The sequence below is a fragment of the Stegodyphus dumicola genome, chromosome 9, assembly GCF_044657685.1.
Source record: "Stegodyphus dumicola isolate Sdum_Otavi_A_Nest chromosome 9, ASM4465768v1".
NCBI classification, from domain to species: domain Eukaryota; kingdom Metazoa; phylum Arthropoda; class Arachnida; order Araneae; family Eresidae; genus Stegodyphus; species Stegodyphus dumicola.
The window spans coordinates 13,743,658-13,767,054 of NC_140776.1; the positions used below are offsets into that span (position 1 = coordinate 13,743,658).

The following is a 23,397-nucleotide window of genomic DNA, read 5'->3' on the forward strand; positions in this document are numbered from 1 at the left end:
TGTGCGCAGAATTGTTTCTTTGTTTTTTTTAATTATTTTTAAAAATTCATTTTGGCTATTTTAAGAGTAATTAATATATAATTAATGAGAGAAGTAATTATGTTCATTGGAACGCATGCAGTTACATGTGTCAAGATTACTCTTTCTTCTAATAGTCTTTGAAAACATCACTGGAGTCCTGAGTAGGAACAGGGCGTTTACTTAAAACTATGTTCGTGCGAGTCTGTAGAAGATACAGTACAAATGCGAAGGGTTAAAATTCCCCTTTATTTCTGACAGCGTACAGCCAATTCCGCACTTCGAGATACGTCTGAAACTTAAAAAATAAGAAGAAACTATCTAAATTAAAATAAGAACTAAACTCGGATACTTTAAAAAGACTAGTAACGTGAAGATTGGCCTCTTAAACTCTACATATGTAGTGAGCAGAATGTGGGAAACTGCAGTACGTCTTCACGTGACAAAGGCAATAAGTTTTGGCCTTAAAGGCAGACAGGAATTGACGGAAAAGCGCGCACGTGGTAAGGCAGCGAGAAATCTCCTTTTTAACTTTCCCTTGGCTAAAAGCCATATCTAAATACTTAACAGTTTGCAAGCTCATTTGCATAACCAAATTTGTTCACGGCTATTCTGGCTAGAAATGGAAAATAAGAAAGAATAGCAAAGTTTTAAAATAAAATAAACGTTAGTAAAACTTAAAATCTTTACACATGTAGCTATCAGAACTTTTCACATGCACTGAAGATGGCAGTAAATGTACTAAAGTACGAAACCTATAGTAACAGAAAGCTCTATAAGTTAACTGAAAAACACATTTTCGGCCAAATTTAAGGATTATTTAAGGACAAAATGTATAAAGCTTAAATTTTAGCGTCGTTCACCGTTGAAGGCGATCCTCGGTCATTCACTTCCGAATCCTGCAAACGAAACTAATTGAACTTACTTTCCTATGTACGAGATGATTCTGAATTCATGAAATAAACTTTAAAGGGTGAGGGAATATACCAAAATAAACACTCTTAAGCACTGAATAAATGAATATGGCCTTGCAGTAGGTAGGTAGGTGCTGAAAAGGGGTTTTCCCCCCACAACAGCTGTCTTTATCTTGTATCAGAAGGAGTACTACATGGGATGACGTAGATTATTTTCCTTCAAGAAGTCCTGCTTAAATTGATGGAGCCCGTCACCAGGAAATAAGGCTCCAACAGAATGAAGCTTCACGACTCAGTGCAGCAATCAGCTGCATCGTTACTTGCATATCGTATTTTTAGACCAACAGAATGCCCGAGATGAACCCATTATTTGGTTCCAAACTATCCAACTGTCTATGTGTTCATTAACGTTCCCGTCTTAATTTTTTTTTATATGAACATCTTCGATGCATGTAGTGTGTGCCTTCCATTAAACCTGATGAAGAACTAGTTATAAAAGTTGCAGTCACTGTCGAAGAAAGGCCTGGGATTTTTCAGAATTACGTTAAAAGGTATTTTCTGTCTCCTTCCATCATGCCTTCGTGGTGTAACGGTTGGCAAACTCGGCATATATTCGAGATTTCTAGGTTTGAGTCCCAAGGAGGGTATAGGTCATTTTTCATACCTCTTGCTTAAAAATATACTAATGTCTCCGAACTAAGAAAGGTGGTGGATGATGATTCTTCACCACCAGGATTTGGCGAGTAGGTCCCCTAATTCCCAGTCGCCCTTTAAAAGGGGGAGTATATAAAGTCTTTTCTCTCTCTTTCCAGCATGCCTTCGTGGTGTAACGGTTAGCACACTCGGTGGGTATTCAAGAGTTCCAGGCTAGAGCCCGGGAAGAGCATTGCTCATTTTCACGTCTGCAGCATCAAAATAACCTAATGTCCCTACAACGTGATTATTTAGGAGTATGATAAATATTTGAATGTTTGTCCTACATGCAGCAGATTTTCTGTTCTTGTCTTAGTTTAGATAACTATCAGATTAACGTGTTAATTAATAGGCTTACTTTAAACCTTCGGTGGAGGCTATATTTTTGTTCTTCGAACGCAAGATGGGACGAGTAATCGTCTGACTCTCTTTACGCTTTTATGAACTGACATTTAAATTTAAAGAATCGTATAACTGTAGTTACGGATAGAAAACTCAAGAAAGAAAATATTGAGATGAAGGCTTTCAATTATTTTTTTCCACGTTACTGCAGTAATCTGCTTCATTACCGAGGATTAAAAACATTGATTTGCTTATATTTACATAAGTTTGTGAATAAATATAATACTTTAATATATTTTTATTCGTCATTTTCGACTATTTTAACCCAGAGATTAGGCCTATCTGGATATTATACATAATTCACAGCAGTTGCTTTTGTAATACTTCTGACTCGGTTGCATTTGCAGTTGGATTCTCACTGCTCCAGTCTTCCAACAATCTCTTCGCTGAAGAACTCGATTCGGTTTCTCAAACTATAAGGCTCAGGCTATTGTAATTATTCTCTTCACTGTAGTCTTTAGTTAAAGGCGGAAGATATTTTCTCCCTCCTTTCTGCATTCCTTCGTGGTGTAACTGTAGCCCATTTCGCGCGAATTCGAGTGGTCCCAGAGTTCGAGTCTTGGTGAGGGCATTGAACATTTGTCTCTTCTCTTGCTTCAAAAATACTAATAAATCAACTGTGGCGCCCGAACAAAAAGGTTGTGGATGATGATTCTTAATCACGAAGATTTGGCGAATGGGTCCCTTAATCTCCAGTCGCCCTTTAAAAGCGAAAGTATATAAGGTATTTTCTTCTTCCTTTCTGCCGCTTTCGTGGTATAACGGTTAGCACACTTGGCGCGTATTCAAGAGTTCCAGGTTCAAATCTTGGAGAAGGCATTTCTCATTTCTGGCATTTCCTGCTTCAAAATTCCTTTTGACTTTACAAAGCTAAATACAAGATTCGCAATATTTGACACTCAAAAATTATATAGATTAAAATATTACCTAAGAAAAAAAAATAATAGTATATCTCATAAGCATTTTCGACTTATAAGCTTTCGGAAATATAAGGTTTTACAAACTTATTATTTTCTTCTTTGAAGACACAGAAAATTGCAATTAGTATATGTATTTTATTAAGCGAAACTAGTAAGAAAAAAATTATAAATTCAGAAATTTTCAAGTATTTCAATAAATTGTACACATACTTTGTTTTAAAATGGAATCGTTGTTAACAACGCTTTGCATTTTGAAATAGAACGCGCTACTTTAAAATCCATTACTCATTACATTTTCATTTATTTTGTGGGATTTTATCTGAAAGTAATTTATATATATTATCCAATAAATTTACACTAGCACAATGTCTGATAACTCTTTAGAACTGCTTGCGAAAATTAAATAGTTATTTTCTATTCGAAAATTAAATACTTACCTATATATATTCATTTGCTATTATTCAATTATAAATTTCATTCAACAAAAGTCTCTTTTTAAGTTTTCAAATCTCAAATATATATATGCTTATATTACAAAAGAAATAGTAAGGAAATGTTTATATAAACATATATATTTTCCTGTATATAAGACAAAGTAAATTCTTAATCAAAGATCTTTGAAACGGAGACTTTGGATTTTAGCAACGTTTGCATATTCGTTTCAAATTTCTGAGAATAAATAATGCCGTTTTAAAGTTTCACTGAATTTACTAGAATGCTCGATTTGTCATATTTCGTGTATAATTTCGTTATTATTCATAAGAAAGAGTAAAAAGTATATTAAACATTTTCAAGGTCTAATTACTGATCACGTAAATTTTATGCATATACCTGAAATAAAAACTGCAAAATTGCAGATATGAACAATGGAAAATGATATTCACAAAGAAAAATTATTTCTCGAAGAATCTATTTCACTTTTTGACTGCAGGATTTGATTATCTCCAACTTTAATATATTTTTATTCGTCATATGTAATTAAGTTCCGATTGGTGATATTTTCTCTTTTTGGCCTTGCGTCATGTCGTGTACAATAAATTCGTAATTCAAACAAAAGGTAGTTATTCCAGTTTATGTCGTAACAGGGCAATGTAGGAAAAGTCTTATGAGGAAAACAAAATTAATTAGTTCAAAATATATTTAAATTTATTATTTAAAAAATATAAAAGTAAAAATATTTCTCATTCCCATTTGCCGTCACAAATCTTTATGCGGATATGCATTTACATCTTTTTTAAAGCCTGAAAAACACATGTCTGGGATGTTATCGTCATGCGATGATTTATAGGCATATTATTATATTAAAATAGTTTCGACGATGTTTTTAAATTGAGAAATTTTTAAAGCACTTTATTTTCGGCGACAATGTTTAAGAACTGCGATGTTTTTTCTTTGCATTCTTTTCTCCGACGGTGTTTTGTAAGACGATGTTTTCACTTCGCGTTGTTTCCTCCGCGACGTTTTTGTTCGTGATGTTGTTACCTATAACCCTCGAGGATGTAGTGTGAGCACCACCACTACGCATCCTATAAAAATGTCTTTATATAGGAGACTTGGGAATAGAAAAATATAATTTGCAAATGCCTATAACGTGCAGCATAATATATAAATACTTAGAAAACAGTAAATTATTCTAATAACACTTAAGCCATCCGAATATATATCCAAAACGTAAAAGGAATAATTCGGAAGCTGAGGAGCAGGTTTTTATAACTATTTCTTAATATTGTGTTGAAATGGGACTTACCTAAAACTCCATTAGAGGGCTTAACGGAATTTCACCAGAACCGCATCAGCATAAAGGCACATATACTCGAAAAGTATGTTTTTCAGAATCATCTGCACAAAGGCTATGCGCTACAAAATAAGACAGTTTATAAGATAAGACAGTTATACAAAATAAGACACTTAAAGATACTCATACTTAAGAGGCTTTGCAATACAACAAGAGCAAAAGAAGGTGATTTTAGTTGCTGCAATTTTAAAAATCTACAGAATTAACATAGGTTTTAATGAAGTTAATCTAAACTAAAATTTTAAAATACATTTTTACAATATACTTTAGCTTTGTTTAAATCTATGTGACTGTGACGTGCTGGGTAATTTCAATATTTCCTGTTCATTGATGAAGTGAATGAAGATCGGTTTCTTAGTTGCAATACATCTAAAATTCTGTACGATTCTTTTAATGTTATGTCATTCTATCGAAATACTAATGGGAAATTGATTGGAAGTTTCATTAAAAATCTTAGTTTCAAAAGTTTAAACATTTGGTTGTTTTACATACCAAATGTTTACATACCGTTTTACCGAATGGACGGATTAACACTTGTTCATTTCAGTTATTTTTTACGCTCTGTATTTTTCTTTTGTGTCATTTGGGCTCTTGGGCATTTTCATTTCTCCCTTTTTTACTTTATATAAATTAATTATTAATTATAAGTAGCCCAAAGAGGCAATTTGCACAGAAGAGCTAATCATTTCATTTTGGCATTTTGCGTTGATTCACTATAAACGGCCAATCACTAAATTGTTGCTACCAAACATTACAGAATTGTGTTATATTTAAAGAAATGAAATAATAAAGAATCTGCATAAATGTATGTATGTTTCTCGCATTGTGATAAAACCACGGTACCTAAAACCATCCAATTTTGAATAACGTACGTCTCCACCCGAATATAGGCATTTGGAAGCAACAATTTAGAACTTGTTTTATTATCGATTTTCTATTTTGTAAAGCATTTGCGAGTTTTTGGTAAGAAACTCAACGACTTCAAAGCAAGTAACGGCAAAACTGGTTTAAAAAAAAAAAAAAAAAAAATTCTAGCGCGCGAGACTGCGTATTGGGAATTCTAAAGGTATGCTGTTTTTAATATTTTGCGATATTGCCGTTGGATTGAATTTTATGATTTAAGTGCAAAGACATGGTATTTAATAAATAAAGGTAACACACAAAACACTTTAAAAATGACCCTTTAGGCATAATATGAAGTCTGAAAGATTTGAGTTCTTTTTTTTTTTTTTTTTTTTTTTTTGGCTTTAATTTATTTATTAGTTTCTTTACATAATTTATAAAAGAATAGTTTTTGTTTTTATTTTTTATTTTAATCTTCATTAATTTTGTCTTTTTATGCATCTATTAGTATTACTGTTGTTGTTGTTATATTACATGGATACCCCGTTTCAGTTTATGATCGATTTTTCCGGACATTTCTCACGTAAGATACAAAGAAAATTGACAAAAAATTAGCTGTAGTCTATTGAAGAAGATGTGAGATTTTATTTAATTTACTTAAAAACATAACAGTTATGATATGTTTTAAAACTTTACTGTTACTTCTGCCTCTCCGTTTTCCCTATAGAATGCAAATTAGATCACGTGTATTTAAGTGAGGGTTTGTGAAGTCAGAACGTATTCTGTCGGTTGAAAACCACGTTTCTAGGTTTACTGTTCTACTTCAGATTTCCTGTCTTCGGCTTTGTTACTTGCCGATAGTTTAATTTCACGCTTGTGAAATCTGAGCCAACTTCGCGATTCAATTGCCGTGTTATTGCCTTTGGTTATTAGACATTTGAATATAATTCTACACTAGTTTCAGTTTTCGCAATACGCACTCTCGGATTTGTAAGAACTAGGTGTGCTTTCTGTTTATCTACTTCAGTTTTGAATAAAAATGTTTTTAACACTTAACTCAATTTTAACACTCAACTTAACTAATCTGTAATTTAATTTTAAACTAATTGATAAGTCGCTTTTAAGTCTGCAAAAATGTTTAGTAACACAGCAGCAAAAGTCTTTAAACCTTATAAAAATAATATAACAGCTTCGATTTTGATGTTTTTCATTACACTTTAAAGTTATTTCATTATCTATTTAACAATAGTATGGATAAACGTTTTTGAATTATGGGAGATACGTAAGTACTTATGTACACTGATAAAAAAAAAAAAAAAAAAAAAAAAAAAAAAAAGGGACAGTGCAATATTTCCCGTTCTACTGGGGCGATTCACGAAATTCAAATTGCGTTCTTCATGTCTCGAAAGCGCGACTTAGGATATATATTAGATTTATATATAGCACTATTCTAACATAGGTATTTTGACACAAAATCGGAATTTTTCTGAAATAACATACCAATTTTTTTACATATTTCGATTCTACGACTTAAATTATGCCAGAATACCAAGTTTTGTAAAAATCGTACGAGTAGTTTTTAAAATATTAGCTCTCAAAAGTTTAGCTCCTCAATGTTAATTGAATTTGGCAAATATTTATTTATATCTCTTTTTTTATTAAACTTTTTTGATTTTTTCTCTCACATTTCGAAATTTAGGTTCATTCCAAATAAAATTTACCCATTTTTTGTGTTTTATTTTTTAAATTTCTATTTTTAAATAATTTTTATAAATTTTTGTTTTCCGCAGTTCGAATAGGTAAATAGAAATTTTTAAAACAGTTATTCGGAAAAAAAATGTGCAACTTAAACAATTAAAATGAAATTCGAAAAAGAAAAAATTACTTAAAATAATAAGTTATAATTAAAAATATAAAGAATATTATTTGGAAAAAAGGAACGATGGTGACTTTTTTTTCCTCTCACGGGAAAGGAAACTAGGTTGCCATATATTAAAAAGTTCGCCAAGTGAAGTATTCTAGGCGCAAACTGACAAAAAAAGTGCCAACATAAATTTGTGAATTTCTCCGTAAATTTCGATCCAAATTTTACAAAATTTCATATTTAGGCGTAATTTGAGTCGTAGAATCGAAATATGTAAAAAAATTGGTATGTTATTTCACAGAAAGTCCGATTTTGTGTCAAAATACATATGTTAGAATAGTGCTATATATAAATCTAATATATATCCTAAGTCGCACTTTCGAGACATGAAGAACGCAATTTGAATTTTGTCAATCGGCCCAGTAGATCGGAAGATATAGGACTGTCCCATTTTTTTTTTGAGCAGTGTACGTATAGACGTCACGAAAGAATCCATTTCACAAACCATTTTTGGAAAAAAAGCAGTCATTTATTCTGCACTTATGTACACGAACATGAACACTGGAGTCGGAGCCCCTGTCCTGGAAGATTCTAAATCTCCCTTTTCAAGATTTGTAGAAAAGAGACTCCAGAGACCCAGGGGACGCCAGCCCCCAGTCGATACAGAGCGAAATAAATTCCTTAGACAAGTTCACCGAGGGGGAAAAAGGCCGACGGGCGACCATCACAAAGAGATCCACAGGGCCGACCCTCAACCCCCGGCTACTACAACAAAGATACTTTCCCATGATCGGGGCACCACACCCTCTCAAAGTACTAGAATTAATTCACATGATTAATGTTACAAGTCAGACATCGCGTAGCTCTGCACCGACCGAGGGGAGCCAATCTTCCTCGGTAGGTCTTCGATATCTGACTATGTAACGTCCCCACAGCCAAGGTCGCAGACACGACAGTACCAGTACGGTCCCTGCCAAGCCTGAACCACCACCGAATAAACAATGGCTCTAATCTTTTACTGTGAAGACTGTTTATTTACCAGTACGGTCCTTGCCAAGCCTGAACCACCACCGAATAAACAATGGCTTTAGTCTTTTACTGTGAAGACTGTTTATTTACCGAAGAAATCGAAGCTGTCTGAACACAAGTCCAGCCAGTTTTCTGCAAGAACCCGGATCTCCTCCCACCAGTGGTTGGTTCCGGAAATCCCACCCAGTCAATCCCAAGGGATGTTTGTCCAGCACCGTCAGCCTATGCCAGCCGAAGCCAACATAGTTACCAGCGGGCGCTGCGAGGAGGGCACTTATGTACAGATGTCACGAAAAAAAATAGACAAAATGGATTCGAGAATGGTCAAAAATGCCTGTTTACGTTGAAATCTGACAACCTGAATTTTCGCGATTATAGCAGTCCCGTACTTCAGGTGCCCTATGCGCATCGTGGACTGCCAGTTTTAGACCAGTGAGTCAGGTTTTGAGTTTCGTCTCCAGGTCTGCTCAGTGTTACGTAAAATTTAGCACAAATTTGTTGTTCTTTCTAATCACTCATTTTCTTTGTTAGCAAAAATCTGTTAGCAAGTGTTGTTAGCAAGTGTTGTCATTTATACATGCATAATTCTTTATATATATTTAGAAACAATTTAAACAATATACTGAAATAAAGGAACTAATTTGGATTTCGAATGTATCAAGAAACAAAATCAGTCCCGGAATCTTACGTACTAAGTTATAATCAAATGCGTACAGAAGTTGAAATATGGTGATTTTCATTTTATTAAATATCGATAAGAATAAATTTATTCATTTTAAAAGATACACTACGCAAGAAAAAGGGGAAAAAATGGAGCAGTCTTTTATTTTCCATTCTGCTGGGCCGATTGAGGAAATTCCATTGCGTTTTTCCTATCTCGAAAGTGCGATTTAGGATATGTATTAGCTAAATATAAATAATATTCCAACATACGTATTTTGACGCAAAATAAGATGTTTTCTAAAAAAAATACCAATTTTTTTCCATATTTGATTCTACAGCTCAAATTATGCCTAGGTACTAAATTTAATAATTTTTGGTCAGAAATTTATAGAGAAATTTAAAAATTTGTCTTGGCGAACTTTTTTCTAAGTTTGCGCCAAGAATAATTCACTTGTTTATTTCACTTGTAACAAGTCGCGTTTTCAGTTTGCGCCAAGAAAATCTTAATTAATAATACCTCCTTACTTAATTTAATAATACTTACTTACTTTCCTTTTTATAGTTGATGCACATGAAAAAGGTTCATTGTTCATTCTTTCAAAAAATCTTAACCACATTTTCGTCATTATCGCTTTATATACACAAAATCTGAAAACGCGCCAAAATGTAAATTCACGTATATCTTCGTAAATTTTGAATACAAAATTCTAATTTTTTGCAGATGTGCTTAGAAATAGATCTACTTTAAGGGAATGGCAAAATTTTATATGTTATAATTCAAATATTTTTTCGAAAAATTTATAAAAATTAATTAAAAATACAAATTTTAAAAATAAATCATAAATAATTGCCGAATTTTATGGGGAATGAAGCTAAGTTTCGAAATGTAGGAAGAATTAAGTAAGTTTAATAAGAAAAGAGATATTAAGAAATGTACATCAAATTATATTAACACTGAGGAGCTAAAACTTTGAGAGCTAATTTTTTAAAAACTACTCGTGTGACTTTTACAAATCCTGGCAGTTAGGCTTTTTTTGAGTCGCAGAATCGAAATATGGAAAACAAATGGCATGTCATTTCAGAAAAAGTCTAATTTTGTTTCAAAATATCTATATTAGAATCGGCCTAATGGAACGGGAGATAAAGTACAGTCTCATTTTAATTTTTAAGCAGTGTACAAAAAAAAAAAAAAAAAAAAGGTTTTTGTAACCACCATAGTTTTAAAGATGAAGCATTGAAGCATAATTTATATAATATGAAAGCTTAAAAAGAAACTCGAAAGCAGCATTATATTTTGAAAAAGGAACTGCATGCAAAATATTTCTTGAATTTTTAAATAATGTATTAATAGAGTAATAGCTTCATAATTACATCTTGACGTTTTACGGGGCGGGGGAGACACGGCTGAATGACACCAAGCGCAAAGCTTTTCATTAAAATTGAGAAATTAGTCCTCTTAGTCTGCTTTTTAAAGATTTTAAAAGAATCGCTTAATAAGCTGAAATTTTAAGCATGCATATATAACGCTTTTTATCTCATCATTTCCAGTTTATTGCTATAATGTTAGTGTCCCAGATACTTGACATTTTTTTTCAAGAATGGAATTGTCAAGTAGCAAAATTATTAATTATGAACTCTTAATTAAAATATCTCATGCAGACATCCCATGACTTCCTTGTACGGAATATTAAATTATACGCCCTTTTTTGCAGCATTTCATTTAAACTTCTTTCCCCGAAATTCCAATTAATTCAGTTCTCATTTCGCGGCAAGGCAAAAATACATAAATCCTTAAAATATCTTCGTTAAGAATTGAAAAATATAGAAAAACATAAAGCACCAAATGCAGTTAAGAAAACTAAAAAACAATTTTTACAATTCAAGTTACAGTTTCTACGCAAAAACAAGCAATTCGGCCAATAGCAAGAAGGTATATTTTTCGATGCACAACACTGAAAGTTTACTTGTGATCCCGTTCGGCAAAAAGACTGACTTAATTCATCAATTTACTAAGTTTCAAACGTAAACAAATATGGTTGCTATGGTTAACAAAAATTATGCTTAGCCGCATTCAGACAACATTTAAATTGTTGATAATGCTGCAACTATTGCATGCAGATTAACTAAAGCATAAAAACCTTAACCGGATGATCAGAACAATATAATTCAATCATTTTGAAAGCGAAAAATGCACAATTTACCAATATAAAAGGATAAGAAAACTGAGCTAACGAAGCCGAGTAACAGAGTGGGTATATATATATATATTTATTTATATACTTCTGGCACGGCCGATTGTAACCCAAAAGGGAGGTGCACAACTACATGTTATGGCAGTTCTCTATACCAAATTTCAACCTTGTGAGGCTACTCGTTTTTGAGTTATGCGAGATACATACGTACGTACGTACAGACGTCCGAAGAACATCTTTTCTGAGTCCATTTTAAATCCATTTTGCTAAAAATAGTCCTGTATTCTGTCCTTAAGTAGAAATGTCATGCAAAAACATCGTTAAATTGCATTCGATAGCTGTCAAAATGGACATTTTCGTTGAAATATGATAACTGGAATTTTTAGTGATTGCAATACTTCTTTTACTTTTTATAAGGGTGTAAAAAGACTCTCAAATGCATGAATGTATATAAAAGAAGAAGTAGATAAGAGGAAATTTGCTTTAAAAACTGTGTTATGTAAAACAATAGGAATATAAAAAATCTGTGCGTTGTTATTCTTGCTTGAAAGCAGAAAAGAAAGGGTTAAAAATTTCACTACGGAAAATATTATAAGGCATAAAATATACCCAATATTTATGAAAAATATAATGTCGTACAGGAAACAGACGCATCTTAATTCTTCATACCTCACCTGCCAAGCAGAAAAATCACGAATATTGATTTAAACCCGGGTTTAAATTCCAGAGAACGGACTGGGTGCATGAGAAATTTCATAGTTTACTTTATGTGTAACGTAAATAAGAGTTAGTTTCCATTAATAAGTCGCTATACGAAAGCAATCTTCCTCTTAGGCAGATAACCCTCGTGTACTTTGGCATAATCCCAAAAATCTGATCTAGTCGAGGCTTATCTTAATGACTTGCCAAATATAAGCTGTAGCGTGTGTGTGATTATGGCAAAGCCTCGAGGGCTATCTGCCTAATAGGAGGATGCCTTCGTGGAGGACTTTCTAAGGGAAACTGGCTCGTATACACGTTACACATTGGAAAACCACGAAAACGCCCATGCAGCCAGCCCGTTAGCGGGATTCGAACCTCGGACCGAACTACCGGTGTTCAGCGACTTTACCGCTCGGCAGCTGGTGGGCCTATAAGCTGTAGCAAACAGTTAAAAGAGAATCATTTATTGCATAAAGAAAAGTAATTGTAACAGGCAATGATGAATGTAGCATAGTAAATATAAATTACCACCATACTGCTGTAGTCGTATTGAGTTTGTATTGCCCAAAGTAATACTTCACAGTTATATTATTACGAATTTTGTACTTAGATAGGCAGTTTTAATAGAATTGGAAGTAAAATTGTTGTATTTTTTTTGCAACATGAAAAAATCTAAAGAGAAGCTATGGCAGAAAAGTAAGAATACAGGGGCAAGGGCTTTTAACTAAGTAGATGGGTATCTCGGTAGTTTGGCAAGATATCACCAAGCTAACAACTATTTTGGCGACAAATTGCCAAAAGTCGTCAAATTTGAAGACAGTTTGGCGATATTTTGGTGCGGTCCCTGTATCACAGTAATATGTACCGAAATTGAATAAATGTAATTGACAACTGTTTTGCTTGTAACCGTAATTCCACCCTTGTATTGCTTTCCAGTAATTTTGAGAAGCCGAAAGTACTAGAAATATCTCGGTGGCCAGTTGAAAACTATTTAATGCCGAAGAGAGAGTATCTGCTCTCAGTTGCTTAGCTATTACTTTTGCGAGATTTTTAGTTCCTCGTGAATTGAGATATCCGAGTTAGCTTTTTGTTTAGATGCGTTTTGCATTGCGTTGTGCTTAACGTTCTCAGTAGTTTGAAGCGTAACTACCGATTATACTATGAATTATACTGTGAACACTTGTATGAATATTTCTGTGAAAAATTCCCGAGCTCTGAAATATTTCTTTTGATAAAAATAAATTAAGCCATTATTGGACTTGTGCATTCAATATATTACCAACTCGTATGCACGCAACAATATAATAAAGCATTTCATGATAGAGCTTAAGAATGAAATATTCTAAGCGATTTTCTCCTAAACGAAAGAGCAAAAAACTGAGATACATTATCGCGAAATTAGGAATAATTCGTGCCCCAATGAAGAGAAGGAACTAGAAGGATGATGAGTCAGCTTCGTAATCTTAGCTAAAAGCAAAACATTGAACTTCAACACTAAGCGAAGCTGGCTTCGGTATCGTAGCGAGAGGTGAGACTAAGGGCAAATAAGTTAGCTTGGTTAGGGGTTATGTTGACTTGGCATCGAATGTGGGATTTTAGAGTGGAAAGATGATGGACCGTTCGGTTTTGACAACTGGGGCTAGAAAAGCAATTTCAATATAGTTTCATATATTGGGTTGTTCAGAAAGTAATTTTTTTTGTGAAAATATGAGAAAATTTTTTTATAGTGAATAAATATTTTATCGAATTATATATTATTCATTCTGGCCCAGTACTGTTTTCCATCTTTCTGGCAGTAGCATGATTTCATGCTCATGAAAGTGATTTTCTTTGCTGGAAAAAACTGATACAGGTGATTGTTCACTTCCTCATTTGGAGTAAAGATTTTACCGTCTAAAAATATTGTAGAGACCGGAACAAATAATAATCAGAAGGTGTCAAATCTGAAAAATATGATGGGCGTGGCAGTATATCCAATTCAAGTGGTAAAAGCTTTTGGCCTGTTACCCAAACTTGGATGAGGTCTAGCAATATCTTGGCGGAACACTACAACGCTTCTGTTTAAGTGATTCATTCAGTTTGTCCAGCTGGTAACGGTACACTTCAGAATTCATCGTTGTGTTGTCCGGTAGAAGCTAAAAAAGATTCCTTTGAAATGCCACCAAACGGGTAGCATTATCTTTTTTGATGAATATCGGCTTTTGAAGTGCTTTGAGCCGGTTCATCGTTTTCGCACCACGATGTCTTGCATTTAACATTGTTCTAGAGAGCCCACTTCTCGTCCCCATTGATGATATGCTTCAAAAATGGATAATTGTTTTTGACGTTTGAGAAGCAAATCACAAACGTCAATGCGATGGCCCAAATTTCTTTCCGTGAGAACATGAGGAACACATATGTAGAGCTTTGAGATTAAACCTTGGTGTTTCATATGAACATGAACGATCGAATTCGATAAATGTATCTATCAGCGATCTTACGAGTTGTTATTCGCCGGTTTGTATCAATTAATGCCTTTATTGTGTCATCAGCTTCAACTGGCTTTCCAGAACGTGGTGCAACTTCAAGATCAAAATTGCCGGATCGAAATTTTGCAAACCGTTTTTGGTACAGACATATAAAGTCAATACATCTTCTGCATACACATCGAATATTTTTTTTCTTGTTTGAACAGCATTTTTATCTTTTCGATAGTAAAAAAGTAAAATAACTTGCTTGAAAATGCTGCTTTTTACTTGAAAGGGGCCGACCAAAACCTACTGCGCAAAATCATTCGAACTTACAAGTCTTGCTATATCACCTGTCAAAATAGTATGTAATAAATGTGAAGCTGGTTATGAAAAAATACAATTAAGCCCTCTGTTGCGAAAAAACGAAATTACTTTCCGGACAACTCAATAGTTCAAATGTTTTATAAGAAGGGTAGAATACTGGTAGGTTATTATTATTCAATGTACAATAGATTTCCTCTGGGCGCAGTAATCAGTAGGGTATTTGTTTTCGCAGATACTGGTTTTAAGGACTAAACTAAAATAAATACAGATACCGGTCGATAAATTTTTGCGCATTTTCTACGAGAATGCGACATCACCATAGAATAGTCTCTAAAAACTTGTCTAGAACTAAACGTCAGTCTAGCTTATTTAACATTTATTATCATGATCATAAGTGGAAAAAACGAGTCTTTCAAATCAGCTAGGACAGAACTTCGTCTTTTGCATATTTAACAATTAAACAACAAATCCATGTGAAGTTACAAGCCTATTCAATTATGATTAAAATAATGCTATTGTAATAATTTTTGAAGTCCTGAGAATTTTAAGCATTTCTTAATATTCATGCTTTTCTTGGATGTATTCTAAATTTGAGTTTATATAACATCAAATTAATTCTTGTTTTACCGAAAGAAATGTTAATAATTACGAAACTAACTGACTCCTATTATGTAATTTTGGTTAAAATAATGTCTATTCATTATTTTTATTTTTAGTGCTATCTAAATGAAACATAAGTCGAAGTAGTTTTCTTATGCTTTTCGTAAAACGTAATCTGGATTTATTCTCACACACTTTCTAATTATTACTACATATTATTTCAGGATTATATAACAACTGTTAAGACAATAATGATAATCTACAATAAATCAACATATAAGGTATTTCTCCCGCCTTCTTAGCGTGCCTTCGTGCTGTAATGGTCTGCATCCTGGGCTCGTATTCCAGAGGTCCCTGGTTCGATTCCCGATGAAGGCGTTGCTCATTTTTCATGACTTCTACTTCCAAAATACCTAATGTCTATACAGCGGCGCCCAAACTAAAAGTTAATAAATTATGATTGTTCACCATCAAAATTTGGCGATTGGGTCCTCTGAAAACCCTAGCCGCTCTTTAAAAGATGGAATATATAATGTATTTCTCCCGCCTTCTTAGCATGTCTTCGTGGTGTAATGGTCAGCACGCTCGACGCGTATTCGAGAGGTCCATGATTCGATTCAACAGACAAATCCTCGCTAACATTAAAGACACGTGGAAAAGGTTTGTCAAAACTCCGCAAAGAGGCTGTGGCAAACTTCAGACTGCAAACAGGTCCCGATTGGATGACACATCATCTTAATAAAATTGGCATTCTTCCATCTAGTTATACGCCAAATTTTCAATTCGGACATCATGAATGAAGACCTTCTTATATGCCCATAACTAGAAAAAAAGTCTCAGAAAATGTGGTGGGATAAGCAAACTATACTGGAATACAAGACCTTCTTTAACTCCTTGTAAAGACTACATCTCTTATGTTCCTTTCCTTGTTGTTTAAATTTAAAACTTTTTACTTTTATTCCCATGTTCATTTGTTCCAGTTCTTATTTTAAATGCTTGTTCTTTTTTTATTATACAGCATTGTTCTTGTGTGATACTTGAATTGCTTTATATGTTTGGATTGATCCTTCCAATAAAAGCAACTGTATTAGTCATATGTCCGAATATAGAAATGGAATTGGAAATTTAAAAGACCGAAATGACTGCGTCGAACTTAAATGTGTGAGTAATCAGTAACCATAATAGTGGAGTGTTAGGTATGCAACTTTAACTGTCATCAGTACATATTATTAAGCGATGCAATTTTACTTGCCATGGTGAGCTTTAGCGTACGATAAACAGATAGTATTCAGTGCTTACCAAATTCGTTGATCTCAGCGTTCCTCAATTTTTTTTTTTTTTTTTTTTTTTTTTTTTTTTTTTAAGTTTCGACCACTTGCATAAAATTGAATGTTTATCGAACTACCTTCCTCTTGTACCTTTCGAAAAGGATTTTTCAGCATGTATTATTACCAATGCACTTACATTTTTTAAATGAAATTAATTAATTTAATATTATATAAATATTAAGTTATTTATATTCGTGTTTTAATAATTCCAGGCTATTCCAGTTCCGATGATCTTGTTAAGTAAAATTAAAGAAATGTTGGTATTCACATTAATAAGATTGAATACTCATATTAATAATTTTTTTTTAGATAACGGCACTCTTCCCGAAAACGGTACGCCACCCCTTTTTTAAATAAATAATAATAAAAAAAAACTGTAATTTTGCTTTTTGCTTCTCTGGTATGTGCTACTGTCCACTATTCTTCCTTGTAAATTGTGTCCTTGAATAACTGTTATGGTAAAGTGACAGTGCCCACGTCCACCGTCACTTATCACATGTAAATTGCGTACTTTTAAAACCGCTGCTGTGACATATATTTCCAATTATGTACAAATGATCCATCTAATTAAAATTTGTCTGTCAATACATTCTCTGAAAATTTAAACACTTCTGACATTAAAAAAATATTATTAAAAACAGTAATACCTTTTTAAAATTTTAGTTCAATTAAACCTTTCTCATCTCATTTTGTAAAATTAATCTTTGCAGCACATTTGGTATGAAAAGAAAATTTGTTTAGAAGTTTGACAACATACGAAATTAATTATTCATTAAAAAATTGATATTTATATTATTATTGGTTATCAGTGCACGTAGACCGCGGGGGAAAAACTGGGACAGTTCTTTATCTCCCGTTCCATTGGGCCGATTGATGAAATTCAAACTGCGTTTTTGTGTCTCAAAAGCACGACTTAAAATATATATTAAATTTATATATAGCATTCTTCTAATATAGGTATTTTGACCCAAATTGGGAATTTTTCTGAAATAACATGTCACTGTTTTTCCATATTTTGATTCTACGACTCAAATTATGCCAAAGTTCTAAGTTTTGCAAAACTCGCACTGGTAGTTTAAAAACAATTAACTCTCAAAATTTTAGCTCCTCTATGTTAATTCAATTTGCTATATATTTATTAATATCACTTTTTTAAATCAAATTTACTTCATTCCTTCTTCCAAAATTTCGAAAGTTAACCTCATTCCAAATAAAACTCGCCCATTTTTTATGATTTATTTTTAAAATATCTATTTTTGAAAATTTTTATAAATTAAAAAAAAAAAAAATTGAATTATAACCTATACAATTTTTACCATCATCTTAAAGCAGATGTATTTTCTAAGTATACCTGGAAACAATTAAGAGTTTTTTATTCAAAATTTCCTGGGATATACTTAAATTTACATATTGGCGCGTTTTGAAATTTGAAATATTTGTTATAAGCGATAATAACGCCAAATGTGATTTACGCACTTTGTAAAATCATTTGAAATAACGAACGATGACTCGTTTCCGCTCGCCTATAACGAAAAAAAGGAAAGGAAAATAGGTTGCTTTAAATTAAGAAGTTTGCCGACTGAATTACTCTGGGCGCAAACTGAAAAAAATGAGCCAAGATAAATTTTTACATATCTCCATAAATGTCGCATCAAATTTTACAAAATTTAATATTTAGGCATAATTTGAGTCGTAGAATTGAAATATGGAAAAATAATCGACATGTCATTTCAGAAAAGGTACGATTTTTGTATCAAAATACCTATATTAGATCAGCACTATAAATAAATATAATATATATCCTAAGTCGCGCTTTCGAGACATAAAAACCAATTTGAATTTCGTTAATCGGTCCTGTAAAACGAGAGATGCAGAATTTTCCCATTTTTTTTTTTTTTTTTTTTTTTTTTTTCGCGGTTACGTTACGCAGTACAGAAATAATCCTGCAGTTATTTAAATCATCCAGAATAACATGATATACTTAAAAGACAATTAAAAAACTAGAACAGAATTAAATGAAACCAATATTAGTTATTAAAAAAACGGATGGATTTTAATGTAATATAATTGTTCTTTATCAATGCATGCGCATTATGCAGTACAGCTTAAACTGCGCAGTGTTTAAGTTAGAAGCTAGAGTTCTGAGTTCAATAATTACATTTTGTTGCATGCTTCAATTTATACCTTTAAAGACGATAATAATTGCTTCTTTAATTAACCAGAGGAACTTTGAACATCCTTATAAATTCTACTTAAGCCCACCAGCGGCCGAGGGGTAAAGTCGCTGAACACTGGTAGTTCGGTCCGTGGTTCGAATCCTGGCAAACGGGCTGGCTGCATGGGCTTTTCGTGTAAAAGGCTCATGTGTATAAGAGCCACGTTCCCTTAGAAAGTTCTCCGCGAAGGTATCAGTCCCCTTAGGCAGATAGCCCTCTAGGTTTCGACGTAATCTCATAAATCCAAAATTCCCCTTAATGTTATTCGGTGTGAAGAAACTATTTTCAGAGAAGATTTTTAAGTTTGACTGAAATATCTTACATTATTTTACTAATTATTCTTCCTATCCCCCAAAAATCTCTTCTGTTTGAATGAAACCGTCATACATAAACCATTATTGACGAGTTACGAGTTACTTAGTTCAGATGCAAATTCTGTTTCCGGAAAGCTACAGATAATTTTGACAGTGAAAAACTCTTCTACAAATATTCGACCGATTCATCGTTCAAAAAGTATTTATTCACCGTGCACAGTAAGGTTTAGTTGATTCAGAGGGTTATTATGTTCAGGTGAATGTTCTCATTTCCTAGTACCGTCATTTGTTTTATTGACACAACTATTCAGTTTGAAGAGAGCATCCTTCTATTGAATAGCTATGTCAACAGAAATAACAGCTAAATTGTTACTTTTTCCCTCTAATTTGAACATTTTTTATCACCTTGATGATACTATTTGCGAATTTGCATCGATTTTCAAGGCACTTGTTACGTAAGTGATTAACAAAGCTATATTTTGCATGGGAAAAGGTCTTACAGTTTTCATTATAATTTAAAATGTGCTTCACAATGTGCTTAATTTTGGTGAAACTTTTAGGGTCGAAATAAATTTCTTTTGTTAAACGAATTTTATCTATCCTCTACAACCGATGGTACGCAAAGAAACAAAATACAGTAGAACTCCACTTATCCGAATCAAGTGGGACGGGCCCCATTCGGATAATCAAATATTCGAATATGGATTTTATCTATCCTCTACAACTGATGGTACGCAAAGAAACAAAATACAATAGAACTCCAATTATCCGAATCAACTGGAGCGGGCCCCATTCGGATAATCAAAAATTCGAATAATTGGATTTTTTCCGAAGAAAGGGGTCTACGTAAACTGTAATTAATAAGTGTATGCACTGTGTGTTGAAATGGAAGAAAAAATCTATTTTCTTAAAAAAAGAGGTTTTGATTAATTAAAATGAAATTGCAATACTTTTACGTACATTTTTTACACTGTTTGACTGTTTTCATCCGCTTGGCAACGAGAAGTTGCATGTGGTCAAACTCGGGCTAAAGCTCCATCCACTTCAGCGCACTTTCAAGGCCGGCAAGCTCTTCACTAGTTTCTGTTCCCGTGTCTGCTTCAACTTTGATATTAACGTCATCTTCTCCCTCGACACTGTCTTCTCTCGCACTGTCAATAAATTTATAATTTGAAACCCAAGTTCTGACAAATCACACACCATCCATTCTGCTGTATCCTCAGCATTAAATTCTGAAAGTCCAGGTATTTTCAAAAGAATATTTCTTAATTCCAAATGTGATATGTCATCCTCATCTTTTCCTGACTCTTCCCTCTCCTTTTCTTGAGCTTCTTTTTCTATTTCTTCTTTTCCTTCTCTTCAGCAGTTGATTATGAAACATTCTGAAAGTGATTCGAATAAACAGTGATTCGGATGGTCAGACTTCCGATAATTGGAGTTGTACTGTATTTTCAACTGTTAAATTCAAAAATCTCGTGAAGAAAAAGAACAATTGATAGAAATTTCCTGTAATCGAACTCTAACTGAAGATTTCGCGAACTTTTGGCTGAACGGAAAAAAAGAATCTAAAGGCATTTTAAATAAAGCTAACAAATTTTTATTCCCTTTCTGCACAACCTATTTGTGTGACCAAGGTTTCTCTTCCATTTTATATTAAGAAAAGTGCAGAACAAAATTACAAGTGGATACTAATTTACGGTTTAAGTGAGATATAACCAGAGATAAAGAAACTGATCTTTGTTAAACAAGAATTAACGTATTATAACTTAAAGCTTGATAATTAAAATGGCAACCAATTTTTAATCTATATTCTTTACGTGCGCATATTTAACACAAATAGCCAACAGATTGAGCAAATGGCAATTTCTTTAATATTTCTATTAAGAAACTGAAAACTAATCATTGTAAAATGTAGTGGTAGTAACGAAGTTTTTCAGTTTTTGTTCAGGTAGTTCGTGTTTGTCAAAAAAGTTTAAGAACCGCTGCTCCACACATTTTCTTCACGATGTAGAAATTTCTGAAAACATTTTACGCATGCTTTAATTGCCGAGCCTAATTCTTCAGCACTCAGAAATTATAATTTTTTAAGTAATCTCATAAACTGTAACGTTATGTATAAAGCTGGACAATAATCAAAGCGTTCGTTAACAAAAACAAACAATAATAATAAATAGATATAATATGTAACTTGAAACCTAAAAACTAATAAGAATTGTATCCAAGTGTTCCGCTCAGTTTGAGACAGGCTTTCTCTATCTCTCTCTACATAAATTAATGCGTTTAAAATCCGTCCCATATTCGTTCCGGAACAAACCACATGCAATAATAAAACACCGGAAACACAATAGTAAGTTGCATGATAGGTGCAAAAAATGTTAAAACCAAAAATGAATCAGGAAACAAAGTAATTTACACCTTTCACTACATCACCAATCAGGGTGTTGGTTGGACGAAAGAAGAATTTATTGCTGCTATCAGGGCACAACTGGATTACGTTTTGAACTATTTTTTACTGTGAATTTATTCATTTATCTATCTATTTACAGGGTACATCAGCGGCCGAACGACAAAGTCGCTGAACACTGGTAATTCGTCCCGAGATTCAAAACTAATGTAGCAAACGGATTAGATATGTTGGCACTTTCGTGATTTTACCTATGTATAACGTGTACACGAGCCAATTTCCCTAAGAGGACCTCCATGAAGACATCCCTCAGCTAAAATAGCCCTCGAATGCTATGCCGTAATCAAATGAAGTTGAAGCACACGAAAGAAATTAATATAAAATCGGATAATTTTCTTATGTGATGACATTCTCCTAAGCATTCTGCAGGTTTTATCTAAAACAAAAAAATGTTAGGAATTTTTTGTGATTTTCAAAAGAAAATTTACAGTTTGGTTACATGGACCTTTAATTTTACAGTTAAGTTACATGGATCCAAATTATGTCTATTCTTCGTATCATTTTTGACTATTTTATCACAAAGTGATATTTATTTTTTATGATTTGGGATGCAAAAGATGTGAAAATTCACTATTTTTTCTATTCACCACCCGATTATATAACGTCAAAGAAATAAACCCTGCGGGCGATTCTTAAACTAAACGTTTTCAAGGGCAATTGTAAAAAGTTTAGTGTTTACTATATGGAAGGCAAGCGCATGACACGAATTTTCTGTTCAGAGATACAGTATTTTAGTACGTAGTATTTTACCTGTCTGTCCTAACTTTACTAATTTAAACTGTCGTCCTGTAAACGAGTTAGACTTTTTAGAGTCCTGTAAACGAATTTGCGTTCCTGTAAATTTCTACTTGGTACACTTATAAGGTTATTCTCCCGTCTTCTTGGCGTGACTTCGTAGTGTGGTGGTCTGCACGTTGGGCGCGTATTCCAGAGGCCCAAGGTTCGAGTCCCGGCGAAGGCGTTGCTCATTTTTCATCTCTCTGGCTTCGAAAAAATCCCAATGTCTCTATACAATTACTTCCTGTTCTGCACTGTGCTACAGTATTCCATAACTGTAATGGAATAGCATTGGAGCTAGTTTATTTATAGGCTTAAGTTTTATCATTTCGTAAATAGTGTTATGTGCAAAATTGGTTAAACTAATAAATTTAGATGAAAAAAATTTCCTATTTCAGAACCCCCAAAAAGCAGCTGGAAAACGTAACCAATGGATCACATGGATACTAAGAGCCCCCTCGGCAAGCGTAAAATTACTATGGCAAAAATTCCTTACTCAACAGCTTTCCTATTATAGCATGGAAGCTTTAAGCTATGGTAAAAAACCCTGCTTTGTGCACCATCCTGGCCTGAAGGTAAGACCCAATGTGCATTTTAATGCCGTAAATTGTTTTATTTGCACTAAACGATTTCATGCTATATATTAAATAGACAGCTAATATATTTTCAAAATATAAAAAAAAAAAAATGTCACAACTCAGTTCTATAGATTTTACTAGCATAATCGTAAAAAATAATCGTACTTTCATAATATCACTCGTTATTTTCACTACCCGACATTGAAAATACAACACCAAGAAGGAATGGCCCGAAAATTAAGCAAATTTCAGGGTAGACGCACGTTATGGGACGAGTCATGCGAATGGCGTGAAATGAGTAGCTCTCCAGC

General features: G+C 33.2%; 1 protein-coding gene across 1 annotated transcript in view; it reads left to right on the forward strand.

The window, feature by feature from the left end:
• Positions 1 to 23,397, forward strand: part of PsGEF (Protostome-specific GEF) — a 278,552-nt gene that overhangs the window by 215,996 nt on the left and 39,159 nt on the right. The window contains exon 16 of the mRNA XM_085823244.1: positions 22,907 to 23,083. Within this exon, the coding sequence (XP_085679370.1) occupies positions 22,907 to 23,083 (177 nt within the window). The remainder of the gene's footprint in view (positions 1 to 22,906; positions 23,084 to 23,397) is intronic.